This window comes from Malaclemys terrapin, chromosome 1 (assembly GCF_027887155.1).
Source record: "Malaclemys terrapin pileata isolate rMalTer1 chromosome 1, rMalTer1.hap1, whole genome shotgun sequence".
NCBI classification, from domain to species: domain Eukaryota; kingdom Metazoa; phylum Chordata; order Testudines; family Emydidae; genus Malaclemys; species Malaclemys terrapin.
The window spans coordinates 107,802,845-107,819,722 of NC_071505.1; the positions used below are offsets into that span (position 1 = coordinate 107,802,845).

At 39.8% G+C, this 16,878-nt stretch overlaps 1 protein-coding gene across 5 annotated transcripts in view; it reads left to right on the top strand.

The window, feature by feature from the left end:
- The window catches only part of DENND5B (DENN domain containing 5B), a 192,626-nt gene that overhangs the window by 110,360 nt on the left and 65,388 nt on the right, over nt 1-16,878 (top strand). For all 5 annotated transcript variants that reach the window (XM_054034587.1, XM_054034606.1, XM_054034614.1 and 2 more), the window contains 4 exons: nt 429-1,095; nt 9,407-9,594; nt 13,749-14,285; nt 15,792-16,023. In XM_054034587.1, coding sequence (XP_053890562.1) covers nt 429-1,095; nt 9,407-9,594; nt 13,749-14,285; nt 15,792-16,023 — 1,624 coding nt within the window. The remainder of the gene's footprint in view (nt 1-428; nt 1,096-9,406; nt 9,595-13,748; nt 14,286-15,791; nt 16,024-16,878) is intronic.

A 16,878-nucleotide genomic window follows, 5' to 3' on the forward strand; every position in this document is an offset into this window, starting at 1 on the left:
TCAAAACCAATTGAGTTCTTTGTTATGTGATTTTTTTTTTGCCCATTTTCATTGTGCACTTCAGCAAATTAAAAGTGATACATCATTGAAAGCAAAAACTGAAGGCATTTTTGTGATGCTTAAATACAAGTGATGTATTATTCATTATCAAGAATAATTATGTGAAGTGGTGCTTCTGACTTGGTAAAATAAAACCACGTCTAAAAAATCTTTCTTTAAGCAACACTTTTTTAGTTATGAGGCCAGACTGTTCGTTCTCACATTTATTTGAAGAGTACATCTTTTAATCTAAACTGTTATTAAGTTAGAATAATTGGCATATATATAATTTGATTTTTTTCATTGCCTGATCTGCTCATGGAAGCAAAAAATACAAAATCTTAAATTATTTCAGATTAGATACTGATATGATTCTTTTTCTTACACAGCTATGTATGCCTAAAGGGCTATCTTTCAGGACCCAGATTGACAACAGAGACCCGCAGTTCCATTCATTTATAATCACCAGGGAAGATGGTTCTCGTACTTATGGATTTGTGCTCACTTTCTACGAGGAGGTCACAAGCAAGCAAATTTGCACAGCCATGCAAACGCTTTATCAAATGCACAATGCAGAGCAATACAGCAGCGTCTATGCCTCCTCTTCTTGCAGCATGGACTCCCTGGCAAGCAGCATTGATGAAGGAGATGCCACTTCCCTGGCCAAGCTCCAGCAGTACAACTCATATGACATCAGCAGAGACACGTTATACGTATCCAAATGTATATGTCTCATCACTCCTTTGCCCTTTATGCAGGCCTGCAAGAAGTTCCTTATCCAGCTTTACAAGGCAGTTACCTCTCAACAACCCCCACCTTTACCGCTGGAGAGCTATATCCATAACGTTCTTTATGAAGTGCCCCTTCCACCCTCAGGGAGGTCACTGAAGTTCTATGGGGTTTATGAGCCTATCATTTGCCAGAGACCTGGCCCCAGTGAACTTCCACTGTCTGACTACCCTCTTAGAGAAGCCTTTGAGCTGCTGGGATTGGAAAACCTTGTCCAAGTCTTTACGTGTGTTCTCCTGGAGATGCAGATTCTTCTGTATTCACAAGGTAGGCTATCTTTCTGGATTGGTGTCTGATCCAATCAGACAACTCCTGAACAACTGTAGTGCTGAGACTGCTGTGAACTATTTGATTTCAGGGGATTAGTGAGACAGGGTAATAAAAAGAAATGAGGCTTTGCTAGTGAAAGGGCTAAGTAATTGTTTCCTCTACAGTCTAGGTGCCGTTTGTTTAATTATGCATCATATTTATCATTCATGACAGCTAGTGATAGAATTGACTTAATTGTCATTTTTAAACTGCCCTTGATCAGCTTGCAAGACAGCACAAAACTAATCCTCCCTTCTGCAGGAAATTACGACATTAGGTAATATGTCTTGCACAAAACTCGCATTTTCTTTTTGATGTGACAAATTTTATTAAGATGTTGATGTTCTAACCTTTGCGGCCAAACTTTGAAATTAGTCTGGGAATTAGAAGAAGAAATGAAGTTGTCTCCTTAATGGACCTACAGGCATCTTGAAGTAATTATTTTCATGAGGATGTAGTTGGTGGCTTCTGCTTGAGACACCTTGGGACTGCACTCAAAGGGCTACTGCAGGTTAGATATGTTGACAAAGCTGTCAGAGAGGCATCTTGAACAGATCCTGCCTACTTGTAATGTTTTAATGAGCTTTTGGGAGTTAGATTTTTCAGGAGAAGGTTCAACACTTCCTATTGACTATACAAGCACTCTGAGACAGGTTTCAGAAATGTCTAGTTCACAGTGCATAGGCTACAATGCTGGAGCATTGCTTCTTGTATACTACAGGGCTGCTGACTAGGGCCCAGATTTACAAAGGTAGGTAGGTGCCTGTGATGCAGATAGACTTTTGATGGGAATTAGGTGCCTCAGCTGCTTCTGGATGATTTTGTAAGTTGTATTAGGTGCCTATTTGCAACTTTAGGCACCTAAATACCTGAGTTGAACTGGCCCTAAATTAAAATATGTACTTTGGGGAGAAGAGAAGTTGGGCAGGTTTTCATATGAGGATGACTAAAGTTGGGCATCTAAAGAGGTGGCTTATGTTTTTGAAGATGCTGAATATCCACAGCTGCCACTAAAGTTGGTGAGAACTCCAGGTGATCAGAACCTCTGAAAATTGGGCCATGTTTGGGTGGGCAGGGAGGGAGGCTGCCTGAATATAGATATAGCTGCTGACTTTCATGCATCAAGTCTGAAAATGCTGCCCTTGTCCTAGACAAAGTGAAAGTTTAGTTAATAAACATTAAATAGTGACACCATTGACAAAATACCTTTAGGTATACTGGAAGGGGGAAAATGACAGTCACCTTAAATAGTTTTGAAAAAGATGAAATTCAAACAATTTTTGAATTTTCTGATGGAGCAATTTTCTGCAATTAATGTTTTTGTTTCTCCCCCTCCCCTCCCATCCCCACTCCCAGAAAAGTCTGAGAGATCCTTGACCCAACTTTGTTCGCTTTGTCAAGAATTGTCTACATTAGACAGTGTGGTGGTGGGGAAGCTGTACAGTAGGTTGTGTTTGACAAATGAAGCAATTGTGCAATTATGCTGCATCATCATTCACATTCCTAAAGGTGCAGAGTTGAGGCTAATGTGCAGCTTACATTTTGGTATGTTTGACTTTTTTTGTAACATAGTTTTTTCATATTTCCAAGAATTCTTTAAAAAGACAGTGAGCTTTATTTTTTTGTTTAACTAAATACCACTGAACCTCTGTTGTACTAAGCTCCTGGGATCTAGCAGAGAAAGCTCCTCTCCCGTAAACTCCTGTGCAGCTTTTAGCTTGAAAGCAGCTCTTGCCTTGTTGGGGGTGGCTTCTTACAAAATAAGCAGTTACAGTGCAGGGTTCATGCAAACCTGTGCACTTGCCAATGCTTTTCACTGGGCAAATAAATTAAGCCACACTGTGCGCATATGCATTGCTTTCTTTATCTGCGAATTTCACAAGTTCAGCCAGAGAATTCAGTGCCAAATATACTTCATGTGCACGTGGTGCAATTATCAACAGGACATGACTGTCAACTCAAAATCAATTGTCACTGGAACACCTAAATGTATTTCTCAAGGGAGGTTTATTGGTATGTCAGAACTTACCTTTCAGCTCCCAACCATTTCAGAAGTAAGCTGTTGCTATATATCCAGGATCGGCAACCTTTGGCACGCAGCCCACCAGGGAAATTTCCTGGCAGGCCGGGACAGTTTGTTTACCTGCAGCGTCCGCAAGTTCGGCAAATGGCAGCTCCCACTGGCTATGGTTTGCCGTTCCAGGCCAACGTGGGCTGCGGGAAGCAGCGGCCAGCACATCCCTCAGCCCATGCCACTTCCCACAGCCCCCATTGGCCTGGAATGGCAAACCGTGGCCAGTGGGAGCTGCGATCGGCCAACCTGCGGATGCTGCAGGTAAACAAACTGTCCCGGCCCGCCAGCGGATTTCCCTGACGGGCCGTGTGCCAAAGGTTGCCGATCCCTGCTGTACACCTTTAAAACAAACTGATTTTTTTTCCCCTCCCACTGTCCTCAAAAATGACTGAACCTTCTTTTTGTTCTAAGTTGTCAAAAAGTCAATTCAATTCACTTCAGCTACAAGGAAACCATGAAAACTTGAGCCTGAAAAAGGAGCTTTGGACAGTTAAGTAACGTTGTAAGGAACCTGCTAGTTGATTACTGGGCACTGTAATCCCCCAGTTAATCTAACAGCAGAGAAGACCATTATCTCCAGAGTGCAGGAAAGAGAAGTAGTACAACATGAGGTCAGAAGGGCACAGGGTAAGAACGAGCGCTACAGGTGGAGAAGGCAGCAGCTTGGGAGCTGGCTGCAGCGGGGAGGTTTGTTAGCTGGAATTCAGGGCTGGAGGGCCTGAGAGCCCACCAGAGATTCACCCAGTATTGGGCAGAGACCAGTAGTAGCTGTGGCAGGAGGACAGAGGATTTAACAGAACATTTAATTTTGTATTGGACACACACATAAAATTATTAAAAGTTGAGACCCGATATATCAGCTTAACCATCTTAGAAACAAGTGCAGCTCTGTGTTTTCTATCATGCTGCTCCTCTGTTATACTCTGAATCCAGCTATAAACACAAGTGAAGGCTAGGGCACCAATTGTAACAATGTCATTTGCTAGTCCCAGGCACTTCTAGCCATTAGGAACAAAGCAGCTCACATGGACTCAGGTTAAGGCTTTCTGGATGTTGCAATTAACCCTTTCAGTGTTGCCAACCCCAACCATTTTAAAAATCATAAGCAAGATCCTCCAAAATCATGAGACTTAAAATAATTCTTTTATGTACCTTCTCGTTTTAACTTTTAAATTGTGCTTGAGTCACTTTTTTAATCTGTTCTCCACAACCTTGAGGACTAGAAACTTTGATTTAAAAAAAAAAAAAAAATTAAAGCTGAGATTCTTGTATTCAGGAGCTGGGGTGCTTTAAGAAGCACACCAAATATCACAAGACTTGGAGAAAAAAATTTGAATTGGCAACACAACTCTACACGGTCTCTTTAGTTCAGTAGCTAGAAGAAAAGTATATATCTAAAACTTACATTTTATAATACAAGACTTTATACAAAAAATTCTTATTTGAAACAGACATATTAGATTCTCTATAGTTTAGGAAATCAGATTTGTCTCAAGACTTTATTTTTACTTGTGACTACAGAGAGGCAAGAGTATTTTGTGTATGTAATGTATGGGCTTCCAACAGTTTCCAAGTAAATAACATTCTGTGGTAGTTGCTATAATTTCCCAAGGATCAGTAACAAAATGCTACTGGCGTAAGATCTCTGCTGGAGAGAGATGAATTAAATTGTGGGCTCAGCAGAAACCTAGGCAATCCATTTTGTACGTTTGCCTTCCAAGGGATTTAAACATGAGACATGTGGACAAAACAAAGATTAACTTCCTTTAGCTCAGGCGGTTTCTGCCTACTGTAATTTTGAACATTTCCCAAGTTGTTTTGTTTTTAGAAGGATTTGAGTAATTGCTTCTCAAAGATTAAATATATTTTTGTATGTTTTTTAAGCTTGGGGAAATAATTCTGAAGAACAAACTTGTGTGTATAACTGTGGCCTAAAAGGGATCTTGGTTCTCAGTATACTGTCTCTGTGGTCCAATATATATATTAATCTTAAGCAAACATAGGAACGGCCATACTAGGTCAGACCAAAGGTACATTTAGCCCAGTATCCTGTCTTCCAACAGTGGCCAATGCCAGGTGCCCCAGAGGGAATTAACAGAACAGGTAATCACCAAGTGATCCATCCCCTGTTGCCCATTCTCAGCTTCTGGTAAACAGAGGCTAGGGACACCAACCCTGCCCATCCTGGTTAATAGCCATTGATGGACCTACCCTCCATGAACTTACCTAGTTCTTGTTTTGAACAAGTAAGTGACTTGCATGAAAATCAGTCTGTCTAGGGTACACGGTCTAGACCAGAGGTTCCCAAAGTGGGCGATACCGCCCCCTGGGGGCGCTGGAACGATCCAGGGGGGCAGTAGTAGCCTCGGGTGCAATTGGGGGACGTTGAATAAAAATAAGGGGGCAGTGAAAGCATAAAGAAAGAGAATATAAGGAAAATTTTGAAAAACCGTTCATACATGTTTCATCCGTTGTGTAACATAGTTAAAGTTGTAGTGATTACTTTATTTTCCAAATAACTTCACAAATTATAACCGATCAGGTGTCGAGTCCGCCAACAGCTCTTAACAAGCAAGTGTTGGCAGGCGAGTGTGTCGCGCATTGTCGGGAAGTCCAGCATGCATCGGCAGGAATATGTGCATGTAATGACTTGTTTACAATACGATACTATAAATAGGCGACATGTATGAAATCTAATTTAGATTGTTTCTGAATTGTGTAAAAAGCAGTTAACAATAGTGCAATAATTATTTTAAAATGTTTATTCATATTTGATACCTTCGATCTTTACGGATTAGGGATCACATATAAAGGCAAATTGTATTATTGTTTCAATAAAACAGCAATTTACACATGAGTATTTTTATACATTTTCTTACATATCTACCGTACGTTTCTGTGTCTCTAGTGCTTACTAATAATAAAATCGTAGCAGGCTTGTGTCAGTACAGTACTATTTGAAGTGTACAGTCAATATATTTGTCATATTTTTTATTACAATATTAACAAAAACAGGGGAATGAAATCGTAAAAAACTTAGATATAAATAAATGTTAATAGTTATCGAATCATCTGTGTTAATTGGTAAATAAGGTGTGTGCTAATGAGGAACAATTATTTAAATAAGGGCAAACTAAATTAAAACTACTAACTGATTTTTAATTGCATATTGATTATTTTTAAATTAATTATTTCTTGATAAATTTAGTTTGATATTTGACCATTTAATATCAAATACATATATCTAATGCTGAGCAAAGAACAAAACCCAGTTTATTAGTTTCATTAGTATTTTAGTTTGGTTTTCTTTTGCCGTCTTACGCAAAAACCACTGTATACCTGATGTCATGGGCGATATTCTAATAACACATCTTTCTTTACTATATTGTAGGACGTAGGTAGAAATATAGGTACATAAAAGAATGCAAATTTGTCAGTGCATCTTTCTGTTTGTTCGCTTAAAGAAGATAGATTTCCAGGGGGCGCGGAGTCATTTTTTTTCTGAAAAGGGAGGCGCTGAGTTATTTATTTATTTTTTCTGAAAAGGGGGCGGTAGGCCAAATAAGTTTGGGAACCTCTGGTCTAGACAGTATTTGGTCCTTCCATGAGGGCAGGGGACTGGACTCTATGACCTCTCGAGGTCCCTTCCAGTCCTAGAATCTATGAATCTATAGCTTTCAGTACCATTCAAGAAAATATAATTTTTTTTTCTTAAAGGAAAATAGTAAGTTCACTAAAATAACTGATACACTGAAACTTGCTGGGTAAAAGAAATTTTACATCGAACACAAATCTGTATAAAATATTTCTTTTAATTCAAGAAATACCAAGAGAACAATTTCGCAGACGAGTCTGTGACTGTTCCCTTCCATCCACCAGGCCTGTGTTTTGCTGATCGGTCACTTTCATTTTTTTTCCTCTTGCTACTACTCACTAGAAAATGTTGCTAACTCTGGTAATGGTTAGGCTAGTTCCCAGGTCATCTTTCTTTTATTTAAACAACACTTTCCCTCCCAACTAGTTGTATACAAAGTCTGTCCAAAGTGTCCAATGCAGCAGCTGTAAGTCTGTAAGACAGCTATACACCCGCAACAGAAGAACCCAAATCTCTGAATCTGCCCTTCCCCTATACTCCCAGAGTGGAGACAGTGACACACTTCCCGTGAAGGCCTGTCATTTCACCTATCAAGACTGCCAAGCCTGTTCACAGGTTCCGTAGCTTAGATATACCCTAAGTCTTTTTACATAAAGGATTGGCATTTTCTACAGTCCTTAAATTTGACCTCTAAAACTTGTATGATTATTAATAAGTGTATGACGTGCCTGCATAATACTGCACTTGGTATAGAAAACTTCTTGTGATTTATCAAGAGGCTTGACTGAGTTTTACTGGTAGACTAAATGTTACAAGTTACTGTTTTAAATGCTTCTTAACACAATAGACAGTGGGAATAGAGGAAAATATACTCCAGACATGTAAATATGTATCTTTGTATGGGTAGACATTCACAAATAGGTGCTCTGTAAATATGCCAGCTCCAAACTTTTACTTTGTGAAGTGTGTTGGTAGGTATGGTTTTGAGACCTAATTTTGAACCTCATGCTAATAAATATTTTAAGACATTCTGTCTCTTAGCAATACGGAATGAAAATAAGCTTTTGCCAGCCAGGTGACCCTCAATAAAACAAGGCTATTTTTCCACAGATGATGTCAACAAGAGGAAGAAAACATGAAGTTTCAGATTGTATTTCCATGCTTACTCTTGCATATCATGCTAGTGAGCTCCCAAAGCCAATGCAGTCTCAGGGTGGCAGAGCTTCTGATATAATTGTGATACTTTTCGAAGTCAGTGGTTGGCTTATTTACCAAATGGCATTGATCAGAGTGATGGCCTGTCTGCCCATAGTCAATCAGTGGGACTGTAGGAGCGGTTTTACACATGACTATGTGAGATTTGAACGTTCTTTTTCTGTGAAGTAGAGAGAATAGAAGAGATACAAAATTAACTGAGCCTGGCACAAATCTGAGTCTGGTGGCAATGGGCTTTTTTGACTGTACACTTGAAAAGATTTTTAGTTGTCTATTGTTTCCTTATGAGAAGACATTCTTAATTAAGTTTTGTCATGTGTTTCCATGTTCTTATAAGGAAAATTCTATAGCAGTACAAAGTATTTATTTAATTGGAAGTTGCTGCAATCTGGGGGAGGAGTAATAAGCCTGTTTAATATAGTTTGACAGCTCTCATGAGTCAATAGCCATTTGCTTATAGTTGGTAATGGACAATTTTGCAGGTGAAGATTTTCCGTAAACATTGCAAACCCTTTGATACCAGCATACACTCTTTACTACTCTGCACAGCTTAGATTGTCCCATTTATATAATGGATATCTAGTGGCATTGAATTAATCACTTTGTTTGAATATTAAAGAAAAAAATAACTTGCTATTAAGTTTAAATAGTTACCAACTTGATTTTTAAAATGTGGTCATGGATTGGTGACTTAAAATTAAATTTTACTTGAATTAGTGCACAAACCTGTCTATATGGACAGGAACAGTACACAGAACTAAACTTTCTCTACTCTGACTTATGAATTTGAAAAAGGAACAGAACATAGGCTGCATGCACAAAGTTTTTTTTTTTTCTGAAATTTTAATTCTCACTAGAGTTTTATCCGCTAGGTTTTTACTTAAAAACAGTTGCTGGGCTGAGTTAGCATCTGGAAACTACCGCTAATGCATGATCTAGATTCCTCTCTTGGAAAATGCTTGAAAAAACTTAAGCAGTTGTGAGTGAGAAAGGATATGACAGCAATTTTTCCATACCGTTCATTCCTTTCTTCTCATGTCCCCTGCCCAAAGATTATGCTGCTATTGAACTGGACAAAATCTTTTTTTTATTTTTTCCCTGCTGTACTATGATGAGTGAACCTTTTAGTGAACTGGTTTTGATTCAGGTCACGGTGGAACAGATCTAGATAAAATATCAGCGTTCTGTGTGCAACAATTTCTTGCTGGGGTAATATTTTTTAAAAAGGTGTATTTTTAAAATGTTGCAGTAAAGAGTGGCTTATTTAAAATCAAATCTGTAGTATTGCAAAATATACTTAAGTTGCTTTATAGCTCCCATCTCCACAAAACTGATTTCAAATCTTAGTCAAGAGATGCTTGAATGCCTTTTTTCTTTCTCTTTAGATTATCAGCGTCTGATGACAGTAGCAGAGGGGATCACCACACTGCTGTTCCCGTTTCAGTGGCAACATGTATATGTTCCCATCCTTCCTGCCTCTCTCCTGCATTTTCTTGATGCTCCTGTCCCTTACCTGATGGGTCTTCAGTCCAAAGAGGGAACTGACCGTTCCAAACTAGAACTTCCTCAAGAGGTAACTACTGCGTGGAATTGTCAATCATAGTGTGTTACTAACCCAACTTAAAATATTTTAATTATTATTCACTCTAGTCCCCATTGGAAAGCTGCCACAACATAAACAAATGGCCACAATCACTTTGGCACAGGTAAGTCTCTGCTTAGGAGAGGCTCTAGGCTGGAATCTTGCAGGACAAAATTAAGAGATGCTATAGGAAAGCCTGCACAAGTACTAGTCCACATGGGCCTGACTTCAACAATTGCTGTTAATCCTTTTAAATACCAAACTCTTGTCTTTGCTCCTCCAGAGAGACAGACTTACTAAAGTAAAAAGTCAGTGACCACAATAAAAAAGAATGTTCTGACAATCTCGTTTCCACCAGCTTGTGGGTATGGAGAGAGTATGGAAAAGGACTTTTGCACCTCTGAAGCTCAGAAGGTTCCTCATCTTCTCTGCTTCACGTGAAGCAGAGAAGATGAAATATGCTGCCCCTGTAACTATTTATCAAGGTCACAACCCTTGATGGAATTCCTTTTAGGGACAATGCACTGGAATTGATGCAAGGATGGCTGTTAAGTGGTACAGGGCCTTTATGTGCACTTCCCCCCCGCCCCCCGAAGATGAAATATGCTAGCTGTTTCCTCTGTACTCCCAGACCCTACCTGCCTATGGATGAGCTTTTGGGAATTGAGGCTGGGTCTGCCACTAGACCACCCACTTGGCCTTAAATGAGTTATATTTTTAGCTAAGGTCTCTGCATGAGTGCATGTCTGAGTACTTTTTAAAACACTTATGTGAATTTAGTAACTATTATAGGTGCTCGAATGACAGCTCTGTAGACGGAAGAGCTCTCTATGCAATACACTGTGGAAAGTGCAAACTTACCTCCCTCTCCTCCTCCCCCCACCCCCACCCCACCCCCACCCCCGGTGCCCTATCAGTGTGCTTCCTCTGACAGTGAGAGGATCTACTTGCTCAGTCCTGGCCCTCTCTGCGACTGCTGGCTAGTGAGTTCTTCATTGACTGTGATGGTAGGAATGGAGTGTCTGAGTAAGAATTGGACGGAGACCACTACATTCATTTCAAATAAGCCACTGGACATCCATCATAATGGTAGTGACTTTGGATTACTTCCAGCCTGAGCCATATTTGAGGTGGTGATTGAGAAGTGAATGACAATAGGTTAAAGAGCCTGTCTTCTGAACTGTCGATAGGCTTTATATGGATTTTCCTTCACAATAAATAAGTTTTTGTTTGTTGGTTTTTTTTCCCCCCTAAAGACTTATTTGTGTTGCTGTAACACCTAGTCACCATGCTGCTATTGTACCAGACACTGTACAAACATGGTTGTGGGGTTCCAAAGAAGATGGAGCTCGGCTGTTCTCAGTGATGGCAGATCACAGAACAAGGAGCAATGGTCTCAAGTTGCAGTGGGGGAGGTCTAGGTTTGATATTAGGCAACACTATTTCACTAGGAGGGTGGTGAAGCACTGGAATGGGTTACCTAGGGATGTGGTAGAATCTCCATCCTTAGAGGTTTTTAAGGCCCGGCTTGACAAAGCCCTGGCTGGGATGATTTAGTTGGGGATTGGCCCTGCTTTGAGCAGGGGGTTAGACTAGATGACCTCCTGAGGTCCCTTCCAACCCTAATATTCTATGTGACCAAGAGATGGTTCCTTAAGTGCTTGAGGATGGGTACTTCAGTACGAAGCCAGGCAGGAATGGGGCTGGGAAATGTTCTAGGCAGAAATTCTGCACTGAGCTGGAGGCAGAGAAATGGTGCTGGGATAATATTGCTTTATAATAAAGATCCTTGATCAGTGTTAAGAGGAAGTGACTTTGATTCTTTACATACGATAATAAGGTTGTTGTCAATAAGTCTTCTCTTAAATGAAGTATCCTAACCATGTGCAACTTGCTGTGCTTTAAACTGTGCTATATTAGAGTATTTATCTTTTGATGATTTATTATGTTCTCCCATTCTATAAGTGGGCAATGGTTAATCTTGTTTGAAAAATGGTTATAGTACATGGTTGATACAGTATGTCATAACAATTATGGGGGGGGGGGAAGAACCTTGAATTTAATAGAGAAGATTTTGAATCTGGGCTTCATGCAGATTAAAAAAAAAGCAAGCAGAAAATCCTCTAACACATGAGTGATGATGAAATACTGTTCACTTTAGCATCCCTTTATTGTTCAGGCCAAGGGCCAGCTTTTCAAGCCCTTGGTCTAAATATAAACCATTTGTGCATTAGAGATAAAATTCTAACAACTGGCCATCATGCCTCCTTAAGGTTACTAATCTCCCTGCATTTACTTTAATCGTCAGATGTTTTTTGAAGAGGAAAGTGAGCAGGACACCCTAAGGGATTTCTGAACCCAAATCTCATTTTAAAATTTTGTAAATCGTATGCAGAGCTGAAATTAAAAAGCCTTTGAAATGCAATATTGATAGATAAGACCGTCTTTGAGCTAAGAGCGTAGAAAGAATTGTGCTACTGCAGGTCATTAACAGTTTCATAAATGCATATGTTAAGAAAAGTAGATTGCTTTATACTGAGCAATAATTTTATTTGCATGTGTTCCAACTTTATTATAGTGCATTATTATCATGGTTTTCTATTTTAACCAGTGCATTTTAATATAACAGAAAGGATTAATGTATAATTAATATCAGAAATGTCCTTGAAATAAAATACTTTCTGAAGTAACTCTAGGGGTTTGGATTTATTTTTGGTTTGGTTTGTTGTTGTTGCATTGAATGTTGTCCTGCTGAAAATTAACCCTTTAGAAAAGGGGAAGAAAAGTTAATTTCCTTAACCTGGTCTGGGGATTAGCCCATAATAATATATAATATAATTTTGTTAGAAATGGAGTGGACATTTAGGATGCACTAGAGAAACCAGAGGAGTCTTGGTGACCAATTAAATATCAGTTCAAAGCCTAACAAGGACATGTTTCTGTTACCCTGTGAATATGTAGGTCTCTTGTTCTACAGATTTTACGTCAGGCTGGAACATTTTAGAATGTAGTACCCTTGAGAAACTGATTTGTTTTAGCACTTGCTTTATTCAGCACAGTGAAGTCACAGGCAGTGGATTTCAGATGCAAGCTGCAGTTCAGGAGAAGAAAATCAGTTACTGTTTTCATTGTTCCATTATTCCTTAGGGTGCACTTGCAGTGTAACTAATTTAGATATAGGATTTTCTCCCTATGAAGCTTCTGAAATAAAGTGTCTACTAGAGTAGACTGATAACTGCACACAGTTTTAAAATCCATGGTCCAAAATCATCCCTGTGTGAGGGAAATAGAAAATCTCCATGAAGAAATCATCATGGAAATTTCCCTGCATGGCACATTGGGAGCCAAATTTTGTTCCTCAATGGGAATGCTGCCATTAAAATGTGACAGATCCCCGAGGGTCTGCGTGGGGGCCCTGTACCCCCCCATTGTGGCTCTGATCCGGCAGGATCCTCTCCCCACCCCAACTTCTTGGTAGCTTAGCTCCAGAGACTCCACTGGGTGGAGTGGTTGCCAGGGAGAATCCTCAGAGAAGTTAACGCCTGAAGCTACATTGACTCTTGTGGCTAATGTTCATGTGGGCAGAGGGAGCAATGTGATATTTCCCCCCTCTTTCATAGACCCTATGGGGGGACTCTCGGCAGTGTCTGGGCGGTGTGTGTGTGGGGTGTCCCTTTGTCCCAAAGACTCGCCAAATGTTTTCCACGTATGAGACCAAGCTCACCCCCTCCCCCACCTCCATATGGCTCTAAGGAGGTGCAGTCTACCTCCTTGATAAAGTCTCTCACATTTTTAAGTACTGCCATCAGTTAGTCCCAAGATTTATTTCAGTAAGGCCATACGCTAGTGGGCTCCCTAAGTCACTTTCCTATATGGCTGCTGCTCTTATGTAGCACTAAAACCCAATAAATATAGTAAGAATGGATGTCACCAGCTGGCAACGTGGGAATAATTCCTCACTCTTGGTATAGGTTTTGTTTTGTTTTTTTTGTTTGTTTATTAATTCATTTAAAAATCAAGTTGGAAAACACAAACTAACATCTGGGATTATTTTCTAGAGGTTGAAAAATAAATTTGGAGCCAATTTCCCATTTTCAAAAAGTATATGTAATTTATGTATTTATTTTTTATTTTTGGTCTTTCAGGCTAACTTGTGCTTTGTGGATATTGATAATCATTTCATAGAGCTGCCAGAGGAACTTCCCCAGTTCCCGAACAAACTGGAGTTTATTCAGGAAATCTCTGAGGTTCTCCTTCAGTTTGGAATCCCTCCGGAGGGTAACCTGCACTGCAGTGAGAGTGCCACCAAACTCAAGAATCTTGTCCTTAATGACTTGGTCAATGACAAGAAGAACGGAAATATACCCAGTAACACCATCAACATGTACGAGTTGCTGAAAGGCAATGAAACCATTGCCCGTCTGCAGGCTCTAGCAAAGAGGACGGGAGTGACGGTAGAAAAAATGACCATCACAGCCCCTATGGCAGAGAAGGAAAGAGACGTAAAACTGCAGTGTGAAGAAGAGGAGCTGAGGGACTATAAACTAAATGTGCAGCTTCGTGAGGTCTTTGCCAACCGCTTCACTCAGATGTTCGCGGATTATGAGGCCTTCGTCATTCAAGCCGCACAGGATATGGAGTCCTGGCTGACAAACAGGGAACAGATGCAAAACTTTGACAAAGTAAAAACAACCAGAAGCCTCATAGCTTAGCTGACTGCTGTTGGGTGAAATAGCTACGTTTTAGTTAGTCATTCATCGCTCATCCACTCCACATTGAGTCCTGTGCCTTTTGATATACAGGCCCAGAACCTCAGTTGGTGTAGATTGGCATAATTCCATTGAAGTCAGTGGAGCGATCAGCGAGGATCTGGCCTGTAGATGCAAATACAATTCTAGCTGGTGGTTAAGCAGTTGATGGAGCGATGTGACTTTGTTCAAAGCATAGTGATACAAAAGCACTCTCGTACTGTGGGAATACGTGCATTCGTGAAACTTAAAATATAAATACTCTTATCGTGACCTTTTATTATTATTATTTATTATTTATTTTATTTTTAAAGCAGTACTTCCCTTGCTTTCCATCTAGACTTCCTTTTTTCTTATGTGGCTTTGCAGTGAAACTTTGTTTTTTCTCTCTGCAATATCAAACTATGGAAAAAGATATGATGTCAGAAACCTAGCATTGTAACTTTAGCTTTGTGAAGAATTAAAAGTAGGCTGAGAGAGGTTGGGGAGTGGATGAGGAAAATCTGACATGTTTGTAAAAGAAACATATAATGACTAGTCACATCACTTTATTTCAGTGTGGCTTTTTAAAGTAAGCAGTAGTGCTCCTATAGCGTCAGCTTTGTTTTTTATATCCAAATCCTACGCTAAGTATGACACTAGGAGGATTAACATCAAAGAAAAAATGAAAAGATGATTTTATGTCAGGTTTGACAAAAAGTAGAAATGCTGCCTCTAATATGTTTAGCTTATCAGTATTTGTCACGAGGGTAGCTTGTTCCACTCCAAAAAAAAAAAAAAAAAAAAAAAAAAAGTTTTACTAGGCTAATTTCTCTAGCATTTCTACCGATGCTGTCTGTTTCTGTGGATTGTCAGGTTGAGATTTTCTAACCTGCGTAGAGGATTTAGCCACACATTTTAACAGAAGTTGTGTGGATGATTCCCTTAGTCAGGTTTAAAAATCCTAGCCTAGGTGTCTTTCCTTACAACCTGAGATTGCATAAATGCATTCAGGAGCTTCATCTAACTTTTTAAGCTTGTATCAAACAGTTGTTTCCTTGTCTCTAATAGAAATAGGTAGTAGGTGGATGCTAATTAGCCTTGTAAACATAATAGTGTGCTGACAAGGAGACAAAGGATATCTGAGATTCCCAAACTGTATGCATTTGATAGTGGTCCAGAGGGAGATGAGATGTCATGTGATGCTGGCTCTTCCTGTTTCCAGATGCTAAATTGCACTAAAAGACGCTAAACAGTACACTAAATATTTCTCCACACGAGTAATTACTGTAGCTATCAGAAAGATGTCCGGATCCACGCTGTGAGTATGTTTGGGAACTCTTGGATACATGAGCTAGTAGGTCTTTTCTGTCTCTGTTCTATAGCATAGGAGGGGGTTGTTTAATAAGTGTCAAGACAAAAAATAAGGATACGGCACTAATTAACTATCCTTTATTGCAGGCTTCTTTTCTGTCGGACCAGCCTGAGCCTTACCTGCCATTCCTCTCACACTTCATTGAAACCCAGATGTTTGCAACCTTCATAGATAATAAGATTATGTCCCAGTGGGAAGAGAAGGACCCCTTTCTGCGGGTGTTTGACTCCAGAATTGAGAAAATTAGACTGTATAATGTAAGGGCTCCTGCACTGCGGACATCTATATACCAAAAATGCAGCACTTTAAAAGAAGCAGGTATGTCCAGAGCTGTCAATGCTCAACTTCAAAAATAAAATTCAAAGGTACAATGGAGAGAATGAAGACCTTTAAACAAATTAATTCTCAGCCATTTGAGAGAGAGATGAGCGGCTTGTTGAAGTGAAAGCAGTACTTATCAGTATCACTGTTTTGGCTACTGAAGCTTTTTTTTAAACACTAAAGATGTAGGGAGAGTAAGCCCATGCCGCCCTCCTCTCCTCCCTGACTTTATTTCATGGAATTTTAGAATGAGTTTCAGATTTTTGTGGTCTCTGTCTCTCTTCCTGACTTCAAACAGCTTTTGGTGTTGCTCGGATAAGCTGACGGGCAGCCACTCTCAGGAGCAGCACTGGGTAAAAAGGCTGAGTTCCTGGGCCGAGGTCTGTGGCAGCACTCCCCCTCCATCTACTCTCATAAGGAGCCAGCTTTGAATGGGCTGAATCACAAATTCTGTTTTGGGTGAGGGTGAGGGGCCCAAATGGGGAAATATTAATAGAAACGGTTACGAATTGAGCCTTTGGTTGCTCTGGTGACGTAGTATCACTCTACAATGTGCAGTGCACTAGAGGATTTTTTTTTATTTTATTATTATTTTTAATTCTTTATGTTCACAGGACACTTCTCCCCTCCACCCCCCAAAGTCCTACATAGGGATTTAGCCATGCAGCACCTGTTGTTTGGGGAATTTGTGCAGCTAAATTCCGCCATATCACTTCGGAAATGTATCCCTAAAACTATTAGGATGCTAGAGAAATTACTTTCAAATGTGTTTTAATTTATATAAAGCTTTTTAACTGTTGCTAAAACTCAGCATTCTCCCACCTTATAGAAGAAGAGTAGGAATGTTGTCTT